Genomic DNA, 23,816 nt, shown 5'->3' with positions numbered 1-23,816 from the left:
AACATTTCAAGTCTGATTGAAGATCTTTATTTTTAATGATACTATCTTGCAGTTAGTGGAAATAACCAATCTCCTTCTTGCTGATGAAGTATCTTAGCCTGCAAATGTCAGAGTAGAAAATGTGAGGGAAAAATCAGCTCAAGGTTTACATTTTGGGTCTGGGAGCCTTCAATGAGGACCAGGGGACTGAGAAACATGTCACCCTCAGTAGCAGTGAAGATTGTGGGGGGGGGGGGGGGGGGGGGGGGGTCAAGGGAAGACCAAAGGGAATTGCTCTGATTGGCTGAATTAATGTGGCAGTAAAGGGGCAGCTAAGTTCCTGTCAAGTGACTGACTTACTCAGAAGGTCACAAAGCACCATATTGGCATCATATCAAGGTACTTTGCAACATATCAGGAGATGTCCAATTCTAGAGTAATAATGAATCTTTCTGATTTGTAAAATTAAAGTTTGAAGTAACCTCATATCAGCCTCAATATTTGTTGACTCCAGTTGTCACATTTCGTGATATTTGGTTCAGGCTTTTAAGGATGGGTGTAATTTAAAGTAATTCCATATGAAGCTCAGCTCTTTCTTTATGGGATTTTAATCAACTTCCCCGTCCCCATTCTGTTTCTCCTTCTCTCTTTCTCTCCATCCACCTCTCTCTGTTTCTCCTTCTCTCTTTCTCTCCATCCACCTCTCTCTGTTTCTCCTTCTCACTTTCTCTCCATCCACCTCTCTCTTTCTCTCCATCCACCTCTCTCTGTTTCTCCTTCTGTCTCTCTCTCCATCCACCTCTCTCCTTCTCTCCATCCCTCCCATCACTTCTGCTCTGCTCACTTTTCTGCATGTTTGGACACTAATTTATGATTCATTGGCTTTTTCCCATGTTTCTGAAGATAAAGCTCTTCTGGAAAAAACATGGAAAATGCCCTTAATCAAAGCAAATCACTTCACCGAGGTCAAATAGCGTTTGTCTCCAACCTGTCACCTCCAATTTTCCAAATGCTTTGCAAAGCTCTCATTGGACACTGCTCACTGAAAGCTTAATGCTGATTTACTCACACAAACCACAGGATATGCAAAGCTAACAATTCAGTTCCTATTTTGTTGTTTCTGATGTATGGATTGAAGTGACAGTATCTTCTTGCTGGTTTCTGCAAACCTTGGGTAAAAGTTGGCTCAGAATTAAACTTGGACCTGCTGAACTCAACTGATCTCATTGGCAGTGACTGTTACAATAACAGCTCGACGGGACTTTGCTGGTGGTTCAGATGCCAATGGGTTAGAGGGGTGATGCTCACTGCCTTCCCATAGTCCTCTCTGTCCACACATATTCCTCGTTATCCCTCCCCCCACACCCCGCCCCGACAATACTTGCATCCAGCCAAACTAACTAGAAAGTTGCCCAGGTCAGTCCTGTTTGCAAAGAGTGGGTGGGATCCAATCTGGCTGATTGCCATCCAATCGGCCTATCCTCTACTTATTCAGAGATAGAAGGAAGGATCAGTGCTGGCAAATGGCACTTCCTCACTGATGCCCACTTTGGCTTTTGCCAAGACCACTTAGTCCTGACTTCATTGCAGCCTTGGTTCAATCGTGGACCAAAGATGTGATTCCAGGAGTGAGATGACAGAAATCTAGGCAGCATAATTTTGAGTCATACAGGAAATGGCAGATGTTGTAATCTGAAGTCAAACACAATCTGCTGGAAGAACTCAACTGGTCAAGTAGCATCCGTGGGAGAAAACGAATGGTTGACAATCTTTTTTACTTGAATGTGGCAACAATGCAGCTTGGTAAATCTGACCAATGTGCCTAACGGAAAATCTGGTGTTGTACCTAGCACAGAGGTGCATGGCTGTGCTTGTTGAAGATTTGAATATTCCAACCCTTGGACATCATTGCAGGTGACCCTCAGGGGGCAGTGATCAGATCCAACGAACTTTAGCTGTTTCATCAGTGATCTTCTTTCCGTTGTAAGGTCAGAAATCTGAACACGATGCAATGCTTTATTCTATTTGCAACACCTAAGCAAATGAACAGTCCATCGCTGCATGCAACAAGACCAGGGTAACATCCAGACATGGGCAGAGAAGCGGCAACCAACAGTCATGCCAGGCAGCGATGATCTCCAACAGGAGAGCATCTAACCACCAACCCTTGGCATTCAATGGCATCAACATCGACAAGTCTTCCAGCATCAGTATCTTGGGAGTTACCACTGATCAGAAGAGACTCAAGTGGACAAGTCATATAAAGCAGTAATTCTCAATGAGGGCCATATGGGGGGCCGCAGCACATGTAAGAGGGGCCACGGACTTAAATCATATATATTTTTATGTAGTCGGTAGGAGAGAGGTATGAAAGAAACTAACTAAACTTGACGGCTTCACAGGGAAAAGGGCCCATAAACTTTGAGCAGAATCCTAAGGGGGCCACAGCCATGAAAAGGTTGAGCATAGCTGACATAAAGACTGCGGCTACATGAGCAGCACATAGGTAGCCTGCAGCCAGTGATTCACCTCCAGCCAACCCAAGGCCTTTCCATTATCTACAAGGCACAAGTCAGGTGTTCGATGGAACACCCTCCACTTGCCTCTGACACTTTAAAAGTTTGACCGCATCCAAGGCAATGTAGCTTCCTCCAAGAACACACAGTGGCTGGTGTGTGCACCTTTCACAAACGGCACTGCAGTTACTCACCCAGGTTACTCTGATAGGTCCATCCCATCAGTCAGCCTCTGGGAACATCACTGCCAAGGTTCCCCTTCCAGACCTAGAGGTATAATGCCAGTCCTTCATTGTTATTGGGTCCAAATCGTGGCACTCCCTCCCCATCAGCACTGTGGTAGCCCCTTCACCAAACTGACTGCAGTGTTTGCAGGAGGCCGCCCACCCCCCACCTCTTCGAGGGCCATTAGGGATGGACAACAAAACGCTGTGCTTGTCTGCAGCACACACATCCCAAAAAAATGGAATAAAAGTCCCCAATCCTTGACTGGTCTGATTTCCACCTGTTTTCAAAATCTTGTAACGACACTGATTTAACACAGCTTACAAACAAATAAAGAATACGCTCACTCGTTTCTTCCAGCACATCATGAAGTCAACCCTTTTTTATTATTCACTAAACACAACATTGTATTCTTTAACTCCCCAAACACCACTCAGCTAAAGTCCTCTGACTTTCTCATTGACTCACTGTCACAAGAGACGCTCTCTCACCCTCCTCCACCTGCATCTGAGATTCACCACCCGCATACTGACACCAAACACTCCCACACATGCGTGCTATTACCCCTGCACATCGCATTGCTTACGTCATCAACATGACCGGCACTGGTCCCAACAAGTACACAACCATGACCATCTTCACTCTCACATTACAGCTGACTTTCAGTGACTGGTTCAACCATCTCCAAGCTGTCTCACTGGCTAGTTCCACCTTGAACTTGAGACAAATATTTGGACTCCCCCGTAAGGAATCCGGCACAACCAGAATTCCCTCAGCAAGACTTTGCTGGGCTGCAGAGAGGCTGGGATGGAGCAGATACATGTTTTAGTGGAGAATGGTGGGGAGACCTGAATGAAGTTCACCAGATAATGTGGAACATAGAGGGGGTAGAATGGGGAAGTTTTTCTCCGTGGCAGTTGTGTTCATTACCCAAAGGGCACAGGTTTCTGGTAACGGCTTGGAGGTTTAATTCACCGACAGGCTGAATGGAATCTGGATGAAACTCCCTGAGGCAAGGTTGGAGGCAGAGATTCTCAGTATATTTCTTAAATACCCACCACTTGAAAACCATGGCAGTGAAGTCAAGGAGCTGTGCTGGTAAATGGGATTGATTGATTTAGATAGATCCTTGATGGGTAGTATGGACACTGGGGCTGAAGAGCCTCTTTTATGGTGTCTGATACTCTGACTATAGCATTAACACCTGTATCCCTGCTCCACAGTCCAAGAAGTCCATGCATGGAACAAAATGAGATTTTTTCCTTCAGTATCTGTCACCTCCCATACTTTCCCCATTTGCTAGCAGTGATTCAGTTGGTTTCTGTCGGCCCGCTCACCACCAGCAATCAGTGGATTGGTTGGTCTGGTCACTGAAACTGTTTGCTTCAGTATCAACACCCTTTGCCGGAGCAGGCCCACTGTCATTGTCCCCACCTCTACCATCTCCTCCAACAGATATTCAGATCTCCTTCAAATTTCTCTCCTCTCATCTTAAGCCTCTGTCCGTTTATAAACCTTTATAACTCCTCTATGTTCCTAGGAAAACCAAGCTCTCCTGATAATCATTGTCCTCTAACCAAGCAACATCCCAATGAATCTTCTGCACTCTCTCCATCACTGCCATTTCCTTCCTGTAGAGTGGTGACCACAATTGTGTATGAATGTGGTCTGACCAATGTTTTGTAGGGCTGTAACATGTCCCACTCTCAGACACACTGCTCTGACTAATGAGGAAAAGCATGCCAGATGCCTTCTTCACCACCTTATCTATCTGTGTCACCACCTTCAGGGAACAATGTACCTGCACTCATATGTATCTATAGGATTCTACAGGGCCCTGCCATTTCCTGTGTATGTTCTGCTCTAGTTAAACTTTCCAAAAGGCAACTGTCTACGCATCTGAGTTAAATTATGCTCAGTGCCTTGGTTTATAAAGATTCAAGATTCTTTTATTGTCAGGTAATAGTACAGAACATGTAATGTTACATGAACTGAAAGAAATCAGTATCTCTAAGGACATGGTCTTGGGGAAATTGATGGGATTGAAGGCAGATAAATCCCAAGGGCCTGATAATCTACATCCTAGGGTACTCAAGGAAGTGGCCATTCAGATAGCAGATGCTTTAAGAATTATTTTCCAGAACTCGATAGACTCAGGATCAGTACCCATGGATTGGAGGGTAGCTAATGTTACCCCACTATTTAAAAAGGGGGGTAGAGAAAAAGCGGGGAATTATCGGCCTGTGAGCCTTACATCAGTAATGGGCAAAAGGATGGAATCCATTATTAAGGATGTAATAGCGGAGCATATGACTAGCAGAGAAGGGATCGGATGGAGTCAACAAGGATTTACAAAAGGTAAATCGTGCTTGACAAATCTATTGGAATTCTTTGAGATGGTGACAGGTAAAATAGATGGGGGAGAGCCAGTGGATGTGGTGTACCTGGACTTCCAAAAGGCCTTCGATAAGGTCCCGCATAAACAACTGGCTTCCAAAATCAAGGCTCATGGGATTGTGGGAAAAATATTGATGTGGATTGAGAACTGGCTGGCAGGTAGAAGACAGAGAGTTGGGATTAATGGCTCGTTTTCTGAGTGGCAGGCGGTGACCAGTGGGGTACCACAGGGATCTGTACTGGGACCCCAGCTGTTCACAATTTACATTAATGATCTGGATGAGGGGATTGGATGTAATATCTCCAAATTTGCAGATGACACTAAGCCATGAGGGGTTGTGTGCACGGAAGAGGGGGTCAGGAAGCTCCAGTGTGATTTGGATAAATTGAGGGACTGGGCAGATACATGGCAAATGCTCTACAATGTGGATAAATGTGAGGTTATCCACTTTGGTAATACAAACCGGAGGGCAGATTACTATTTGAATGGCAATAGATTAAGAGATGGGGAAGTGCAGAGAGACCTAGGGGTACTTGTACATCAGTCTCTGAAGGCGAGCATGCAGGTACAGCAGGTGGTTAAAAAGGCAAATGGTATGTTGGCCTTCATATCAAGAGGGTTTGAGTATAGGAACAAGGATAACTTACTGCAGCTGTACAAGGCCTTGGTGAGACCCCACCTGGAGTATTGTGTGCAGTTTTGGTCACCTTATCGAAGGAAGGATGTTCTTGCAATGGAGGGAGTGCAGAGGCGATTCACCAGGCTGATACCTGGAATGGCAGGAATGACTTATGAGGAAAGATTGCGCAAATTGGGATTGTACTCGCTGGAGTTTAGAAGATTGAGAGGGGATTTCATAGAGACCTATAAAATTCTGGCAGGACTGGACAGAATGGATGCAGATGGGATGTTTCCAAGGATGGGAAAATCCAGAACCCGGGGCCATGGTTGAGGATAATAGGCAAACCATTTAGGACCGAGATGAGGAGGAATTTCTTGACCCAGAGGGTGGTGAATCTGTGGAATTCATTCCCACAAAGGGCAGTAGAGGCAGGTTCATTAAATCTATTTAAGAGGGAATTAGATCTATTTCTTCAGTATAAGGGTATTAAAGGTTACGGAGAGAAGGCGGGGACGGGGTACTGAACTTTAAGATCAGCCATGATCTCGTTGAATGGCGGAGCAGGCTCGAAGGGTCGAATGACCTACTCCTGCTCCTATCTTCTATGAAATTTCCTTCTGCCTGCCTTAAGGAGACAGTCACCATTAGTGTTGCCTATTTAACCTTACAGTAAGCGAGTCCATGGATTCACCTCCAGCACTCCCACAGACTCCTGTACAATCCACCAGCACTGCTATTCCTCCTCACTATTTTCAGGGAGCTATGGACATGGTTCCTCCAGTCATCCGAGCTCCTGAATTCCCTGCCATTGCTTGGTTGAGCATTTGACATCCCAGAGGACATTACATCACACTGGTTAGGAGTAAGTTACATCTGGCAATGCTCTGCCCAACTTTCCAATTGATATTCATCCCTCTGCATTCTTTCAGAACCTTCTTCAATATGACCAACTCCACCATTTCTGGGGTCATCTGCAAGCTGAATCATCAGTCCACCTACATTCTCATTCTAGTAATACATGTATAAAAGGCAACAGAAGTCCCACATAAATCCTTTGGGGGGGTGGGCACATGTTACTGACTTTGAGTCGGAAAGAAAACCCATCCACCACTGCCCCTTTTCACCAAGTCCCTTTAGAATCCAGTTTGTCACAATTTTTGGATCCAATGAGCTTTAACCTTCTGTGTCATAAGGGGCTGTGTCAAAAACCTCAGTAAAGTCTATGTCCTCTACTACCCTGCCTTCATCCATTTTCTCATCTACCTCCTCAAAAAACAGATTTTAGAGGCACAAAATCACTCTACCCACCCCCACCCCCCCCCCCCCCCCCACCCCCGAATCAGTCCCCACCTTTCCAAATCTGCATGCATTGTGTTGAAAAGTTTATGTTCAAATAGATCCTTCCTGCTTTCATTGGGCCTGTTAGGGGGTCTGGCAATGGAATAATGCTCATTTCTCCTGAACCTGTTTTGGGATGTTTGTGTAAGTTTGCCCATTTGGCAGTCTCAGTGACTCCGTAGACATCCATGGGACCAAGCACCTCTTTGAAGTTTGCTGCTTTCCCTTTGGGCTTGGATGTGACAATTGGCTGAAATGCTGTATTCCTTGCTGGGAACTTTTCTTCTAAATTTTAAAGATGCAGTGTGGTAAAAGTCCTTACACCCCATGAAACCTGTCCCACCCAATTAACTGATCAATCCCATCCATTTTTTGGAGGGTGGGAGGGATCTGGAGCACCCAGAGGAAATCCTCACAGCCATGGGAAGAACATACAAAATCAGTACAGACTGATTCGAACCCAGGTCGCTGGGCACTATAATAAGTATTGAGCCAACTGCACAGTCCTAATCAGTGATGTTCTCACGCCACAGTTCCATAGATCCTGCTCAGGAAGACTAATGTGGAAATATACAAATACCCCACAAGGAAATTCTGAACAGATTCTACCCAGAAGGAAATGTGCAAACCATGCAAAGCAATGCAAGATACTGTCCCTTTAAGAGATACGGAATTTTTGGCATTCAAAAAAAGAATGATCGTTTTCATTTGTTAAAACCAAACTCTAGAGAGCTGGCAATTATTCTTGAATCTCTCAGCCGTTGGCGCAATGGTGGACTTAAAAATTCAGACTCCAAAAAACTGCAAGAAGAATCCCCACGGATACATGCCTTTCACTCAAGTCAAAGATTAATTGTACCCTCCTGTAATTTGGGGGAGAGGTAGGTGACAAATCTATTGACCTCTAACTAAACCTGCACCTATGTGCATGTGTATAGTCCTCTGTGGGGTTTATTTGCACAAATGTAACATAACAGTCAGCTCATGGGATGAGAGTCTGCATCTCCTGCTTTAATTGGCCTGCCATAGGGTTATGGAACCCAGAAATTCATGGGTCATTGATAATGTCAGTGTACTGCCCACACACTGAGTTCCAACCCTGCTCAGAACCCCTCTTCTTCAAGGTCTGAGATCAACTTTTCCACTGAGGACAACTCTCACTTCAGTCAAAGATCATCAGGTGCTCTCCCCGGCACTGGGAGGAGATGGCGACAGTTTTGGAAAGTCCTCTCTGAGTGGAACCATGTGGGATTAAAGCCAGATCTTGAAGAGAGTTTACACGTGGGGATTAGGTGACAACTCTCCTTTCTATGAACATCTTGGATGGGAGCTGATGAGTGAAATGGGGGAGGAAGGGCGAGAGTTCAAAAACATTATTGGACAGAAAGTAGTTACTCATCTCAGGAGCTGCACTGCAATATTCACTCTCTTTCTTTATTAATCCTCATTTCTCTTTCCATTTTCATTCATTGACATCAGTGAGAAAAATAAGTCGGATGGCAGGTTTGTGTCCATCACCAGAGAATCAATTTCTTGTGTCTCGTCATTTATCTCAATCCCATTCAAAATTATGTTAGCCTTGTTTTAAATAATTGTGAATTGTTTTTTCAAACTTCAGTGCTATGGTTACCATAGCACTTTGCTAAGCATGAGCCGAGCTAAGGTCTTCCATTCCTTGTATAGTAATCACAGTTTTATGTAGTAAAATATACTGCTGGCATGAACCTCACAAAGAGGTTCATTCTCTCTCAGACAATGCTTCTCAGCCTTTTTCCCACTCACATACTACCTTAAGTAATCCCTTACTATCCAAAAAGTACCCATGCCATAGGTGCTCAGAGTAAAGTTCTTAAGGTGGTGTGTAAGTGGAAAAAAAAGCTGACAACCATTGCTCTAAGGGAAGATAAAGTTCTTATTTATGTGAATTAAGCAAAGATGTTTAAAAGTTGAGGCCAGTTTGGATCCTAGCACCCACACCAGAAACTAGGCTCCAGTGTGGCGAATTTGTTAAGGTGATGGTTAATTTCTGAAAATAATCGAGATTAGAGTGATTTTAAGATTGTCTTACATAAAAGTCCCTGCGAAAAATCCTTTTATAAGGCATTAGGTGACATGTACAGGCCGTACAGAAACGCCCTTAGAATGTTACAGTGCACAGCCCTCTATCCCAACCTCTGAAATGATGATGTGGTGCGCTGTTAGACAGAATCAGACACACACAAGGTAAAGACTGAACAACAGGCTTTAATCCACAAAAATCTCCACAGAGCCAGGCTGGCTGTAGCTGCAGCAACTCAGTGTCAGGCCTTGGGAGGCCGGCACAGGCTTATATCCTGGAGGGTGATTGACACCCGACCAGGTGGGGCTTGTTCCATTCAGGCCGACTGATTGGCAGCTGGCCAGATGTTGTCCTGTCCCCTTACGCTTCTGCAGGTACAGAGGTTGCCCCCTGCAGTAGGCCGGTGGTACACTCTGGCAGGTACAGAGAGTGCCCCCTGCAGTAGGCCGGTGGTACACTCTGGCAGGTACAGAGAGTGCCCCCTGCAGTAGGCCGGTGGCGGACCACCACAATTATATATCCCACATCTCATCTGTCTGGTGTCAGACAATCAAAAGTTAATTGTTCTGTGTTAAATAATCTTTACTGATGACTTGTAGTGTTGCAAATCTGATCTTAGAACATATGATGTGGAAATTATAAAAAGAATTCACTGAATCAATGTATCCAACTCAAGTTGCACCTTCCATGGGAACAATTGGTAGCACAATAAATGGAGCTTTGTCATGGAAGATCAAACCAGAAGGCTGAGTGCAGGGTAAATGGTCAGTTACTTAAAAATGTAGATGAACAGAGGAACCTTGGGGTTCAAATCCATACATCCCTCAAGGTCACCACACAGGTTGATGGGATAGTTAAGAAGGCCTATGGGATGCTGGGCTTCATTAATGGGGGATTGAATTCAGGAGTAGAGGTCATGTTGCAACTCTACAAATCTCTGGTGAGACCACAATGTGTTCAGTTCTGGTCACCTCATTATAGGAAGGATGTGGAAGCTATGGAGAAGGAGCAGAGGAGATGTATCAGGATGTTGCCTGGAAAGGAAAACAAGTCTTAATGAGGCAAGGTTAGCAGAGCTGGAACTTTTCACTTTGGAGCATAGAAGGATGGGAGAAGACTTGATAGAGATCGACAAGATTATGAGAGACATAGTTAGGGTGGACAGCCAGTGCCTGTTTCCCAGGGCAGAATCAGCAAACACCAGAGGACATGTGTACAAAGTGAAGGGAGGGAAGTTTAGGGGAGACATCAGGGGTAAGACTTTTACACAGAGAGTTGTAGCCTGGAATGCCTTCCCGGGGATGGTGGTGGAGGCTGAAACATTGGGGGCATTTAAGAGACTCAGGCACATGGATGGAGGAAAAGAGAGGGTTATGGGGTAGGGAGGGTTTAGAACTTTTTTTTAGGAAGGAGTATATGGGTTGGCATAACTTCGAGGGCCAAAGAGCCTGTATTGTTCTATGTTCTATGTATCCAATTTAAGGTGATAGAAGTGTTGCTCCTTTGCTCTGGGAATTTTTGCAGGGCAGTGTAGGTTTAGTTTGCATCTGGTCGCTTCTCTACCCAATATTATCATTTTCTGAGGCACAATGAAGGAGAAGGATGACTCTGTATCTAGTCTGCTGTTAGAGTTCTCAAAGGAGCACTTGTGTTCTGTACGAAATTGGTGCTTCATCATCCAACATGGATTGTTGGCAATTAATGTCAAAGCATTAGACATACTAAGTACAGCAAGGTATAATTGATTGTAAGGTCAAACATTTGCAAGGTAAGATATTTTCTGCAATCTGTTCGTGAAATTAATTCATGGCAAAAGTTTCCATCTCCAAATCGCAACTGGGATAAGCTGCTTCATGCTGGACTAAAGATTGTGAAAAATCTATCCCAGACGTATGTACTAGAAATGCTCAGCTTCACTTCTCCTCCTGTTGAAATCTGATGATTGTGGGTCTTAATCTCTTTATAAGCTTCATTACCAGAGGTACGTCATTATAACTGCTCCAAGCTTCCGGCACACTCCAACTGGCTAATTACCAAGCAATTTTTTTTTGGTAAGAAATTGGCTGCAAAGTGCATTGGGACTGGGAAAAAATTGTAGAAAGCGGGGCTTCCAGCAAAGAGAGAAGCATTACCACAGGGAACCTGGACTCAACTCAAACTCGGCAATCCGTTAATTATTCTCTGACTTCTTTTTCTTAGCAATATTTACGGACAAGAGTAGAACAGCAGGGTCCTGGCTGAACTGCAGTCAGCTTAGAGTTAATTCCTTCTCATTTTCAAGCCTCACCTTCAGCATCTCCTGGGTCAAGTTTGACTTTGTTGGGTAATTGACTCAAGGTGCCACTTCTGAAGTTGCTGTGTTTTCCTCCCAAAGGTGGATGTGGCAGGGTCCATCACATTGTCCGTGCTTTTCATTGATTATCGATGTCAGCTTCTTTAGGTTTTTTTCTGCATTTTAGCCACTGGGAGATGTAGATTGCTTGGGGATGTTTGCACGCTGAGGTATCTTCTGTTGAGAAAACAACAGATTAGATATTTCAATGGCTGCTATATTGGCCCATTGAGAGTGACCTGATTTTCATGGAAAAGATGTTTTACATTTTTGAAGGGGAAGTTTCCAACTTCACTGAGGATGGGGCAATAGGATTGCTCTGTAAAAGCCAGAATAGACTTTGATGGTCAGAAGGACACCTGAAATGGAGGATTAACTTCAAACAAAACTTTAAAAGCTTGGGACATGCAGCAGAAATGGCTGGAGCAACCATTGCATATTTTAGAAAATACAATTTTCTATTAATTTATCTGCAACAAGAATATTAAAAGAAGGGCAATTAAAGGGAAAGTGTTAGTCAAACTAACTCTATTTGTGATGTTCATGCCGCCTAAAACTAAATCTGGGCAGCTTCCTTTGAAGACTTCACCTTTGAAAAAAATTACACAATAGTTGATTGGAACAGGATGATATAATTATCAGATTCACATTCCCCCAGTGTTGGGGATGCCCAAGCTCCCTTTGTAGGGGATGGACAATGGTCTCCACTGTTTGGGATGGACAATGATCCTAGTGTTGTGGATGGACCACATTCCCCATGTTGAGAATGGACCACATTTTTCCCCTCCCGCGACCCCCCCCCCCACCTCTGTTGAGGATAGACAATGTTCCCCACTGTTGGGTATGGATCACATTCCCCATTTTGGTTGAATGACCATGTTCCACACAGTTGGATAGTGACCACATTCCCTCAGTGTTGGTGATTGACCATGTTCCCCACACTTCAGGGTGGATTACATTTTCCACTATTAAAGATGGATCCCATTCCCTCACTCTTGGGGATAGGCCACATTCCCCACTGTTGGGGGTTTGTACAGGTTTCCATCCATTAAGGAAGGACTACATTCTCAACTGTTGGAGATGGACCATGTTTCCCACTGTTGGGTGTGGACCACATTCTCCACTATTGAGGAAGGACTGTGTTCCACACTGTTGGGGATGGACAACATTACTTTTCCAAGGACACAATGTCCTGGAGAAATCTTACATCATGTTTGTCACAGGCTGCACCAAGATCAGTGGGGAAGAAGGTCCAAGTGCGAATGCAGGAAATGAATTTTCAATGACATGTTGCATTTTATAGTTTTGTCAGCTTGAAGCAGACTTAAAATATGACAGGAAATCATAAAAATTGGTTATATCTAAAAAATGGTACATGATAGGAAATTTTTAAGATGATTTTCCTGATCAGGAGCCCAAAATCCATAAAATACACCTAAAAGTGTGCAGGAAGAAAAATCTTCATTGTCCAGTGTAGTCATTTAGCCAAGGGAAGGGGAGTCTCAATGTTGAAGACATAGATTCAGGGTGAAGTGGGAAGAATTAAAAGGGACCTGAAGGACCTGGGTAAGTGGAACAAGCTGCCAAATAAAATGGGAGAGATCAGAACTATTGCAGCATTTCTAAGGCACTTAGGCATGTTGATGGATGGGAAATGTTTGATGGGATATGGACCAAACGCAGGCAAATAGGACAACAGGTCTGTTTGAGGATCTATCAGGAGGTCTCTCAGTATCCAGCAGACCTTCCTGCTTCAACTAAGGACAACAAGGCAGCAGTGGTTTTGTCAGCCCTGCTGTGCCAACAGTGTATAAAGCATTGATGACCTCATTGATTTTGAAGTTCTTTTGGGTGGGTAATGGAAAGTCCATATGCATCCCATTTTCTTTTGGGAGCATGCATTAGTGTTAGAGTTGGGTTTAAGAGAATAATCAGGCCAAAGTTTCCCATTCGTAACCAGCCCACCCTCACTCACAGCTGCCTTTTGATAAACTCAACTTATGGAGAACTCCACACTCTGCCACACACGGGAGAGGTAGCTGGGTCTCGGGAACTGTGTCTCTTTAACACTGACAAAGCTTCCAATGTGGGGTTGGGAAAGAGGCAGGTCGGGTGTTGTTTAAAGCCCACCCCTGGCTACAGATCACTCCAAGGTCACTAGGTTAGACTCCAGTAGCATTAACCAGGGTGCCTGGCAGATGAACCAGTTATGTTCCTAAGGGCACCACCCACCCCCAACACAACACTGTCTTCTTGCCACCGACTGCTTAACCCCACCATCACCTCATGTCTAGCTCCCATCCATGCTCTACTGAACCAGGCCGCTGGCTCTGCTCCTCCCTGTCAGAATCAATTGATCCTTTCCCAACCAGATCGCCTATTCCTAGCCATCCCCTGGCTCATCTACAGACCAACCCAGACACTTGACTAGTGACATCTGACCCCAGCACGGACCAAACCAGTCACATGACCAGTGACTTCTAACCCAGCCTCTCAGAAAGCCAGCACCTGACACATTTCTGGTGCCAGTGATGGTTTAGGGAAGAACTGAGCTTTTTAGAAGAGGGTTTTGTGAAGTACAGCTCCTCATCTCTTGCCCCCTCCTGTTGCAGCCAGCAGGATGTGGAGGAAACCCCCGGAAAAGGATGCCCAAATCCAGCCAGAGTTGGTATCAGAATGTCTAATCGGGGAGCTTTAGGGTAACTGCAGGCGGGGCACGAACTGATGTTCGAAAACTCACTCAGCGGTTGGGGGGGGGATGGAGAGTGGGTGCCATACCTGCCATGAACCTCCTCCATGTGCTGCCGTCACACTTCACCCTCCCTCTGGCGTAACAGACAAACGTGTGCTGATAGCATGTGGAAACAAAGCCACATGATGCTGGTGCTGTGGGTGGGGGGGGCACAATAAATCATTGGGGGGGCATGGCCTGCTAGTGCCCCCCTCATGTAGCTGAGCCTGAATCCAGCACAGACTGGTGCCGTCCCCAGCAGGATATCTGTTCCAGTTCCATGATCTCCCACAGTGTAGAACAATCTGCGGCATGTCAGTAAGAGCCAGGACTACTCCCCTGAGACTGGGACTTCCCACGCTTAAAGAAAAACATTCTCCATCTGCAGGCACCTTCTCAGTGAAGACGACTTCCCCTGTGCTCTAAGGCTAGTGTATTATCCACTTTGAACAGCAGAGGGAAGCCTGTGTCCATACCTCCCTGGTTAGAATCCCTCCAGCTAGCAACCAAACCACAGAACACAACAGCACAGCAACAGGCCCTGCAGTCCACACCTAATCCCATTGACCTGCACCTGGACCATAGCCCCCCCATGTCCCTCCTGTCTATGTGCCTGTCCACATTGTTCTTAAATATCAAAATTAAGGCCACATTCACCACTTCAGCTGGCAGCTCGTTCCACACTTTCACCAGTGTCTGTGTGAAGAAGTTCCCCTTAAACATTTCACCTTTCACTCTTCACCCATGTCTTCTAGTTCTTGTCTCACCCAACCTCAGTGGAAAAAGCCTGCTTGCATTTACTCAATCTATACCCCTCACAAGTTTGTATACCTCATTCAAATCTCCCCTCGTTCTCTAACGCTTCGGGGAATAAAGTTAATTAACCTTTCCCAGCAACTCAATAGACAATAGACAATAGACAATAGGAGCTGGAGTAGGCCATTTGGCCCGTCGGGCCAGCACCGCCATTTTAGATCATGGCTGATCATTACCATCAGTACCCCTTTCCAGCCTTATCCCCATAATCCTTAACTCCGTTACCCACAAGAGTCTTATCTAACTCTCTTTTGAACATAGTCAGCGAAACCGCCTCTACCACCCTCTGTGGCAGAGCATTCCACAGATTCACACTTCTCTGGGTAAAAAAATGCTTTCTCATCTCCGTCCTAAAGGGCCTACCCTGTATTCTTAAACTATGCCCTCGAGTCCTCGTCTCCCCCATCACTGGGAACAAGTAATCAGACTTCACCTTGTCTATCCCCCTGATGATTTTGTATACCTCAATCATGTCCCCCCTCATCCTTCTAAACTCCAATGGATACAAGTCCAGTTTTTCTAGCCTTGCTGCATATGACAACCCCGCCATCCCTGGAACTAACCTTGTAAATCTGCACTGCACACCCTCTATATCTAGTATGTCCTTCCTCAAGTTTGGAGACCAGAACTGGACGCAATACTCCAGGTGGGGTCTCACCATGGCCCTGTATAACTGCAGAAGGGCGTCTCTGTTCCTATACTCCAAACCCCTCTTTATGAAAGCCAACATGCCATTTGCCTTCTTCACAGCTTTCTGAACCTGCATGCTAGCCTTCAGTGACCGGTGAACAAGTACACCCAGATCCATTTGCACTTCCCCACTCCCTAGCTTGTCTCCATTTAAATAATACTCAGCTTTCCTATTACTTCCTCCAAAATGAATAACCTCACATTTGTTCACATTGAAATTCATCTTCCATTTAGCCGCCCACTCCTCCAGCCTGTCCAAGTCCCTCTGCATTTTCCTTACATCCTCCTCACACCCCACACCGCCACCCAGTTTAGTGTCATCTGCAAATTTGCTCATGTTATTTATAATCCCCTCATCCAAATCATTAACATAAATTACAAACAACTGAGGACCCAACACCGATCCCTGAGGCACTCCACTCGTCACATCCTGCCATTCTGAAAAAGACCCATTTACTCCAACCCTTTGTTTCCTATCTCTTAACCAATTTCCTATCCATGTCAGCACCTTACCTCCAATACCATGCTCCCTGATCTTGCCCACTAGACTCCCGTGCGGTACCTTATCAAAGGCCTTCTGGAAGTCCAAATACACCACATCCACTGGCTCTCCCGAGTCCACCCTCTTTGTCACATCCTCAAAAAATTCCAGAAGGTTAGTCAAGCATGACTTACCCTTAAGGAATCCATGCTGACTAGCCCTTATACTATTATTACTGACTAAGTGTTCTGCTATTTCTCCTTTTATGATGGACTCCAATATCTTCCCCACCACTGATGTCAGGCTAACCGGTCTATAATTTCCCGTTTTCTCCCTCCCTCCTTTCTTAAAAAGCGGCACCACATCAGCCACTCTCCAATCCTCAGGGACCTCCCCGGAATCTATGGAACTTTGGAAAATGTCGACCAGTGCCTCCACAATTTCCATAGCCACCTCTTTAAGCACCCTTGGATGCAGCCCATCAGGCCCTGGGGATTTATCAGCCCTCAGTCCCAACAATTTACTCATAACCTCCTGCTTCTGGATCCGGATATCCATTAGATCCCCTACCTCCCCAGTAAAGTTCCTCAAGTCCCGGCAACCTCCCAACGTTATACTAACACCTGCCAAACCATTTATATATAACTCACACTTTCATTGTTATTCATTTCTGTTGGCGTAATAATGAGACATACCAGTTTTCAATCTAAACAGGTAGCTTTGGTGGAAGAATAACCCTTGGCTTGTGGATCAACATCATCAGGGAAATAGAATTGAATTGTTTACTGTCATGTGTGCTGAGATACACTGAAAACCCTTTGTTGTGGGCAATCCAGAGCATAGAAAGAGACTCAGACCAGCATTTCTATTTCCGAAGGACTATTTATTTTACTGATCCACTTCTGGGCAGCAGTAGTGTTTGTTTACATGGCATCTGCTTTATTCATGTAATTCCCCTAATATGTGCAATAACATTATACTTTTATCTTCTTCTTGACTCCGTGCCATCTCTTTAATAGTAAAAAGAATTTCTTCCGGATTCAGACCACTCGGAAACAGAGGTATCAAGAGCCGTGATAGGTCACGTGATCTTTGGAATGGCCGCTAACTAAATCTGCATGAACCCTTGTGCCCAACCCCCCCCCCCCCCCCCCACTTCCCCCCCGCCAGCCCTGGTTTTCCTTGCATTAGCTCGCATTGGAGACTAGCTTGTTCTCCTTTAGATGGACTCGTAGATGCTTGGTACTAAATGACTATTTGCGCCTCGTTTCTGCATGAGTCAAGAGTTTATTCCTTTGATTATCAAGCTGCTAATCAATGGGTCCTCCTGAAATCCTACACATAGAATTATTTTGGAGGTCCAGTGTTCCAAGGCTCGTCCTGTCGCCTCTGCAGGAAACCTCATTGTGTTTCTCACCTGCTATGAAATGGCCTCTTTGGGTGGGAGAATCAGTTTGTTGATGCAGCAAAGGGGTGTGAACAGTGGTAAACAAGTGGGAGAATGGGTCACCATGATGGACAGGCTTGAGGCCCTGCATTGTCTCTTTCTCCTCCTATGGTCTTTAACTAAATTATGCTCCTTTGATCAGGAAAGGGAACAAGGATAATCCCAGGCAGCTCCATTTATCAATGGTGGGAAAACTTGAGAAATATTGATCTGTGGCTACTGGAGGAGAATGGATTCATTAAATCCGCACAGAACCATTCAGGGCTAATTGTGCATTACCTATTTCACAGATCATTTTGGTGAAGTAATAGTTGGTGTTGATGGGGATGTACATGAAGTTCCAAATGGCTTTCGATAAAGGTGCTGCAAATCACCATAAGTCAAAGAAGCAGAAATAGGCTATTCAGCCCATCAAGTCTGCCCTCAAGAGGTTTTTAGCTGTAAAGTTAAAGGGCCTGGCACATGACAAACATTGACATCATGACACGAAGTTTGCTAAGGGACTGAAAATGGGGGGGGGGTTGTTTCTCAGGCTGGAGAGGTATTGGTGTTCAACTTGATAAAATGTGAGGTAATGCATTTTGATGGGAAGAATGAGGAGAAGAAATCAAGAATAAAGTATATACTGTTCGAAAAGGGATGGGATAGCCAGGAGCCCTAGGGAAGGGGTTCACAAGCATGGAAGGTGAAGGGTAGGATGAGAGATCAGTTAATAAAGTATATGAAAATATGGTGAGGTACACAAACGTGCTGGAGAAACGTAACAGGCCACGTACCATCCATAGGAAGTAAAAAGCAATCAATAGCCTTTCCTCAGGAATGTGGAAAAGCAGATGCCGAAATAGAAAAGTGGGGGGTGGGATGAGGAGGAGAGGAGAGGTTGGAGGAAAGGGAAGGGGAAAAGCGCAGTCTAATAGGTAAGAGGTGAAGAGAAATAAACTGAGAAGATTTGAGAACAATATCAACCTCCATTGTCTGTTAAGCCGCTCCCGTGGTCTCTCTCTCTTTCCCTACCCCTCGGTCTCCTTTCCTCCAGTCCTCGCCCCTTTCCTTCCTTCAGAGAGCTAGACTTCTCACCCTTCTGCCATCACCCCCATCACCTTATCTCACACTCCCACATGTATCCACCTATGACCCCTTTCCCACTTGCCTGTGCACCTCCCCCGCCCCTTCCTCCCTCCTCTCCTCCACCCCCCCACCTTTTTATTCAGGTGTCTACCTGTGTTTTCAGATCCCTGACAAAGGGCTCAGGCCCGAAACGTCGACTAACTTGTACCTCCTATGGATACTGCATGACTTGCTGAGGTTTCCCAGCACCTTTCTGCATGGCACTAGACCTCAGCATCTGCAGATTTTTCTTGTTTACACACAATTCTGGGCTTTATCACTGAAAGCAGAGGTTTTCAGAGCAGTCGTGCTGAACGTGTGGAACATGTGGGCCCAGCCAGAGTTGCAGTGTCATATTCCATTCAGATCCTAATATAGAAAGGTTGAGAACACGTTAGAGAGAATATAGAACAGAACTCTTTGGCTTGGCTTCGCGGACGAAGATTTATGGAGGGGGTAAAAAGTCCACGTCAGCTGCAGGCTCGTTTGTGGCTGACAAGTCCGATGCGGGACAGGCAGACACGGTTGCAGCGGTTGCAGGGGAAAATTGGTTGGTTGGGGTTGGGTGTTGGGTTTTTCCTCCTTTGCCTTTTGTCAGTGAGGTGGGCTCTGCGGTCTTCATCAAAGGAGGTTGCTGCCCGCCAAACTGTGAGGCGCCAAGATGCATGGTTTGAGGCGTTATCAGCCCACTGGCGGTGGTCAATGTGGCAGGCACCAAGAGATTTCTTTAGGCAGTCCTTGTACCTTTTCTTTGGTGCACCTCTGTCACGGTGGCCAGTGGCGAGCTCGCCATATAACACGATCTTGGGAAGGCGATGGTCCTCCATTCTGTTCGGCTCCGAATCATGGGTCATCTACCGGCACCACCTACGGCTCCTAGAACGCTTCCACCAGCGTTGTCTCCGCTCCATCCTCAACATCCAGAACAGAACTACTAGAATAGTTACTGGCATGAAGGGTTAATGTTTCATTGTATTGTCTTGTATGTACTGAGGTGAAGTGAGAAAGTTTGTTTTGCAAGCAATCCGGAAGAAACCCTTGCAGACACAGGGAGAACGTATAAACTCCTCACCGACAGAGGTGGATTTGAATGCAGGGTGCCGACACTGAAATAGGGATGTGCTAACTGTAGTGTCCAAATTGTCCAGGTGTGCCAGCTCCAGTTTCACATCTCACCCATTTTCAAGCAGAAAAGATCTCCTGTGTGATCTACTGTGGGTGAAATTAAAATTTAAAATAAACTTGTTCTAGTTTTTCAAGGACTGAGAATAGGACAGGGAACCAAACAGGCAAATGGTGGACAAGGAAATGGCAGAACAGAGACGGAACTTTACAAGCCCGTGTTTCCCATTCAGTTCTTGGTCAATCAATCTCTTGCAGAGAAACTTCTCTTTAATGATCAATGATGTTCTTAATTCAGCAGGTCGTTCCTCAAACAGGTCTGTGTGGAGCCCGTGTAGGGCAAGAGGTTTTGACTACATGCGGGATTGGCACTGTTCAAGGGTGTGTGATACCTCCCTTACAAGGGCACACACAGCCAGCACAATTGCAGCAGGTTCCTCCCTGTGGACATCGCCAACTACTTGCAACATCAATGAACTCCAAAAGTGATCACCATCCTCTCCTTCTGCTCACCCCATGGAGTTAAAGCTCATCCATCTGCGACACACCTTGCCGAGCAGATTCATGGCAACTGTTCTCAGTTCCCCAGGCAGTGAGCAAGTTCCTTAACAATGCTCTAGGCAGAGATCAGCCAAGCCCTTGACCACTAGCAGTTAACCTTGCGCCTCATCTCCCCCTGACCTCTCATTGCTGAGTTAAACATGTCCTCCCTCCACTGCCCATTCCCACTCCAATTACCCAATAATGGTCCTCTCCATCTGCCTGAGTTGAACACCAGGATCGTGCCTCTGATCTTTGTTGCTACATGAGGTTAACCAGTTATCTCTTAACTTCATTAACACTTCATTAATCTGCAGATATTTGGTAAGTCAGAGACTAACCACTTCTCAAAGTACCCTTGGTGGTGATGAACCAGCTGTAGTGGATATGGAGAATGGAAGAAGGGTGGTCTGTTTCCAGGTCAAGATGGTCTGGGAATTGGAGGAGTCACATGATGGAGTAGTGGCCGGTAGGAGAATACCAGCCCTCTCCAGAAAAGAAGAAATAAAGTGAAGAAAATACAAGGTTCAAGAAACACAAAACATAACAAATAAAAGATAAAGTTGTGGAGAAAAGAAAGAAAATGGCACCCAAAAAGGAAAAAGTAAAAACAATGGGAAAAAAAAAGAAAAGACACCAGAAGAGAAAGGAGAAGGCCTTACCTGCATGAAGAAACAGGGAGCCGTCATGGAGAAGAGAGCCCGTTGGTGCTGACGCCGCAGAGTCACGACCTCCCGACCGCTGGACTGCAAAAATGGCTCTCTGAGCCAAACAGAAACGCGCAACTGTGCAAGCGCAGTGTGCACACTAAGGAAAAAGAGAACACCAATGGGAGGGGGCCCAGCTGAGGAGCGAGCAAACACAGCGCAACCAGCTGAAGGATGCCTGACACCAGGGGTCTCAGCTGGAAGAAGAGGAAAGCGACTGGAAAGGGAGTGATAGGAAAGAAGAGTAGCAACAGGAGGCCCAACAGATAACCAGCCCAGAAGAAGAGGACCAACAGCAAGAAACCATGGGGAAAAAAACCCAACAAACTGAGACAAGCAACTCAACAAGAAAGTCAGAAGAGACACAGATACAAGGAAGAGAAGAAGAAGACACAAACACAGATGCAGACACAGAAGAAGAGGAAGAAGAAGACCAAGATCTGCACAGAGAAATGCCTAAAGAAATCTCTTGGTGCCTGCCACATTGACCACCGCCAGTGGGCTGATAACGCCTCAAACCGTGCATCTTGGCGCCTCACAGTTTGGCGGGCTGCAACCTCCTTTGAAGAAGACCGCAGAGCCCACCTCACTGACAAAAGGCAAAGGAGGAAAAACCCAACACCCAACCCCAACCAACCAATTTTCCCTTGCAACCGCTGCAATCGTGTCTGCCTGTCCCGCATCGGACTTGTCAGCCACAAACGAGCCTGCAGCTGACGTGGACTTTTTACCCCCTCCATAAATCTTCGTCCGCGAAGCCAAGCCAAATAAAAGATATAGATTTTTAAAAATTTCAAGAACAAATGAGAGCATTAAAAGAATGGTTGACATTAGGATTTAGTGAAATGAAAAGAATAATGAAAAGTACAGAAGAAAAAGTGAGTAGAATAGAGCTGGTCATGACAGAAATAGGGAAAAGATTAGAAAATGTGGAAGAACGAGAAACGGCTGTAGAAATGGAAGTGAACGGCTTCAGAAGAAAATTGGATGAAAGTGACAAAAAAGTTAAAGAAACACAGGAGTTGTTATCTCAGAAGATGGATATAATGGAAAACTATAGTAGGCGAAACAACATAAAGATAGTGGGCCTTAAGGAAGATGAAGAAGGCACAAATATGAAAGGATTTATAAAAGAATGGATCCTAAAGGTCCTGGGAATGCCAGAAATACAGGAAGGAATGGAAATAGAAAGGGCTCACAGAACATTGGCCCGAAACCACAGACACAGCAAAAACCAAGATCCATTTTAGTAAAATTTCTGAGATACATGACAAGAGAAAATATACTGGAGCGGGCAAGGAATAAAATTAGAGAAGATAATAAACCATTGGAACACAAGGGTCAAAAAATAATTTTTTAGCCAGACATAAGTTTTGAACTCTTAAAGAAGAGGAAGGAGTTTAATACAGCAAAATCAATCCTATGGAAAAAAGGTTATAAATTTATGTTAAGACATCCAGCAGTGCTTAAAATAGTTATCCCGGGAGAGCAAAACAGACTGTTCTCGGATCCAGAGAAAGCACGAGAATTTGCAGAACGCCTGCAGGATAGAAGAAGAGATGTAACAAGAATGAAGAACGACGACAAAATACATATAAAGATGTAAAAATAATGTATAAGTAAGAACTAAAGAAGGGAAATAAAAGGGAAGAAAGGAAGTAAGGGGGAAAAAGAGGGTGAGCTTTGTTATATGTGAAGATAAAAGTCTTTTCTGGAGGGGGTTGGGTGGGAGAGAATAACAGTCACTGCGGATTCAGTTGACGCTTGCGACAGGTTCGCAATCCAAATGGAGAGTGGAATTGTGGTTTCCCGGCAAGGGACAAGGGGCAACTCAGAGAGGGGGGGGAGACATTTGGGGTTAAGGGAATTTTAGATATGGGAGTTGTTGAAGTATTTTATGTTTTAAATGTGTTGTCATACATTGAGTTCAAAAAGGGAAAACTGAGAGATGAAAATGGGGAAAAGGGGGATGGAGGTGGTGAGGAAGCGGAAATGAGGTGTAAACAGAAAATGGGATGGCCATGTTGAACTATATGACTATAAACATTAATGGAATACATAACCAAATTAAAAGGAAGAGGCTATTAAATTTACTGAAAAAAGAAAAAATAGATATAGCATTTGTGCAGGAAACGCATCGAACAGAAGTGGAATGTAACAAATTAAAGAGAGACTGGATAGGACACGTAGCGGTAGCATCCTATAATTCAAAAGCTAGAGGTGTAGCTATATTGATAAATAAAATGTACCAATCAAAATAGAGGAAGAAATAATAGATCCAGCGGGAGGTACGTAATGATAAAGTGTCAGATATATTCAGAATTCTGGAATTTGATCAATATATATGTGCACCTAATGAAGAGGATCAAAAGTTTATCAAGATATTTTTTTGAAGATTGTAGATACGCAGGGGAATATATTGATAGGAGGGGACTTTAACCTTAATTTGGATCCAATGTTGGATAAAATTGGACAAAAGACTAGCAGAAAGAATAAAGTGGCCAAATTTATGGTTAAATCAATGCAGGAAATTAATCATGGATATATGGAGAAGGCAGCACCCAAGGGAGAAGGAATACTCATATTTATACTCAAGGATTGATATGTTTTTGCTGTCGGCCCATATTCAAGGGAGAGTTAGGGAAACAGAATCTAAAGCTAGATTGTTATCTGATCATTCACCCCTGTTATTAGCAATAGAACTGG

At 44.9% G+C, this 23,816-nt stretch overlaps 1 protein-coding gene and 1 long non-coding RNA gene across 3 annotated transcripts in view; one reads left to right on the top strand and one right to left on the bottom strand.

The window, feature by feature from the left end:
• The window catches only part of LOC138741602 (potassium voltage-gated channel subfamily KQT member 4-like), a 350,449-nt gene that overhangs the window by 285,805 nt on the left and 40,828 nt on the right, over positions 1 to 23,816 (top strand). Inside the window, exon 9 of one of the 2 annotated variants that reach the window (XM_069895915.1) lies at positions 7,807 to 7,959. The exons of the other annotated variant lie outside the window; for it this stretch is intronic. Coding sequence (XP_069752016.1) covers positions 7,807 to 7,959 — 153 coding nt within the window. The remainder of the gene's footprint in view (positions 1 to 7,806; positions 7,960 to 23,816) is intronic. 2 annotated transcript variants of the gene reach the window in all.
• LOC138741603 (uncharacterized) lies at positions 9,303 to 14,317 on the bottom strand. The gene is made up of 2 exons (XR_011343599.1): positions 14,248 to 14,317; positions 9,303 to 11,646 (listed from the first exon to the last, which is right to left on the bottom strand). It is a non-coding gene; the product is annotated as an uncharacterized lncRNA (long non-coding RNA).

Source organism: Narcine bancroftii, chromosome 8 (assembly GCF_036971445.1).
Source record: "Narcine bancroftii isolate sNarBan1 chromosome 8, sNarBan1.hap1, whole genome shotgun sequence".
Lineage (NCBI taxonomy): Eukaryota > Metazoa > Chordata > Chondrichthyes > Torpediniformes > Narcinidae > Narcine > Narcine bancroftii.
Note: the sequence above shows the minus strand (reverse complement) of the source record. Positions and strands in the feature narration are given on the sequence as shown.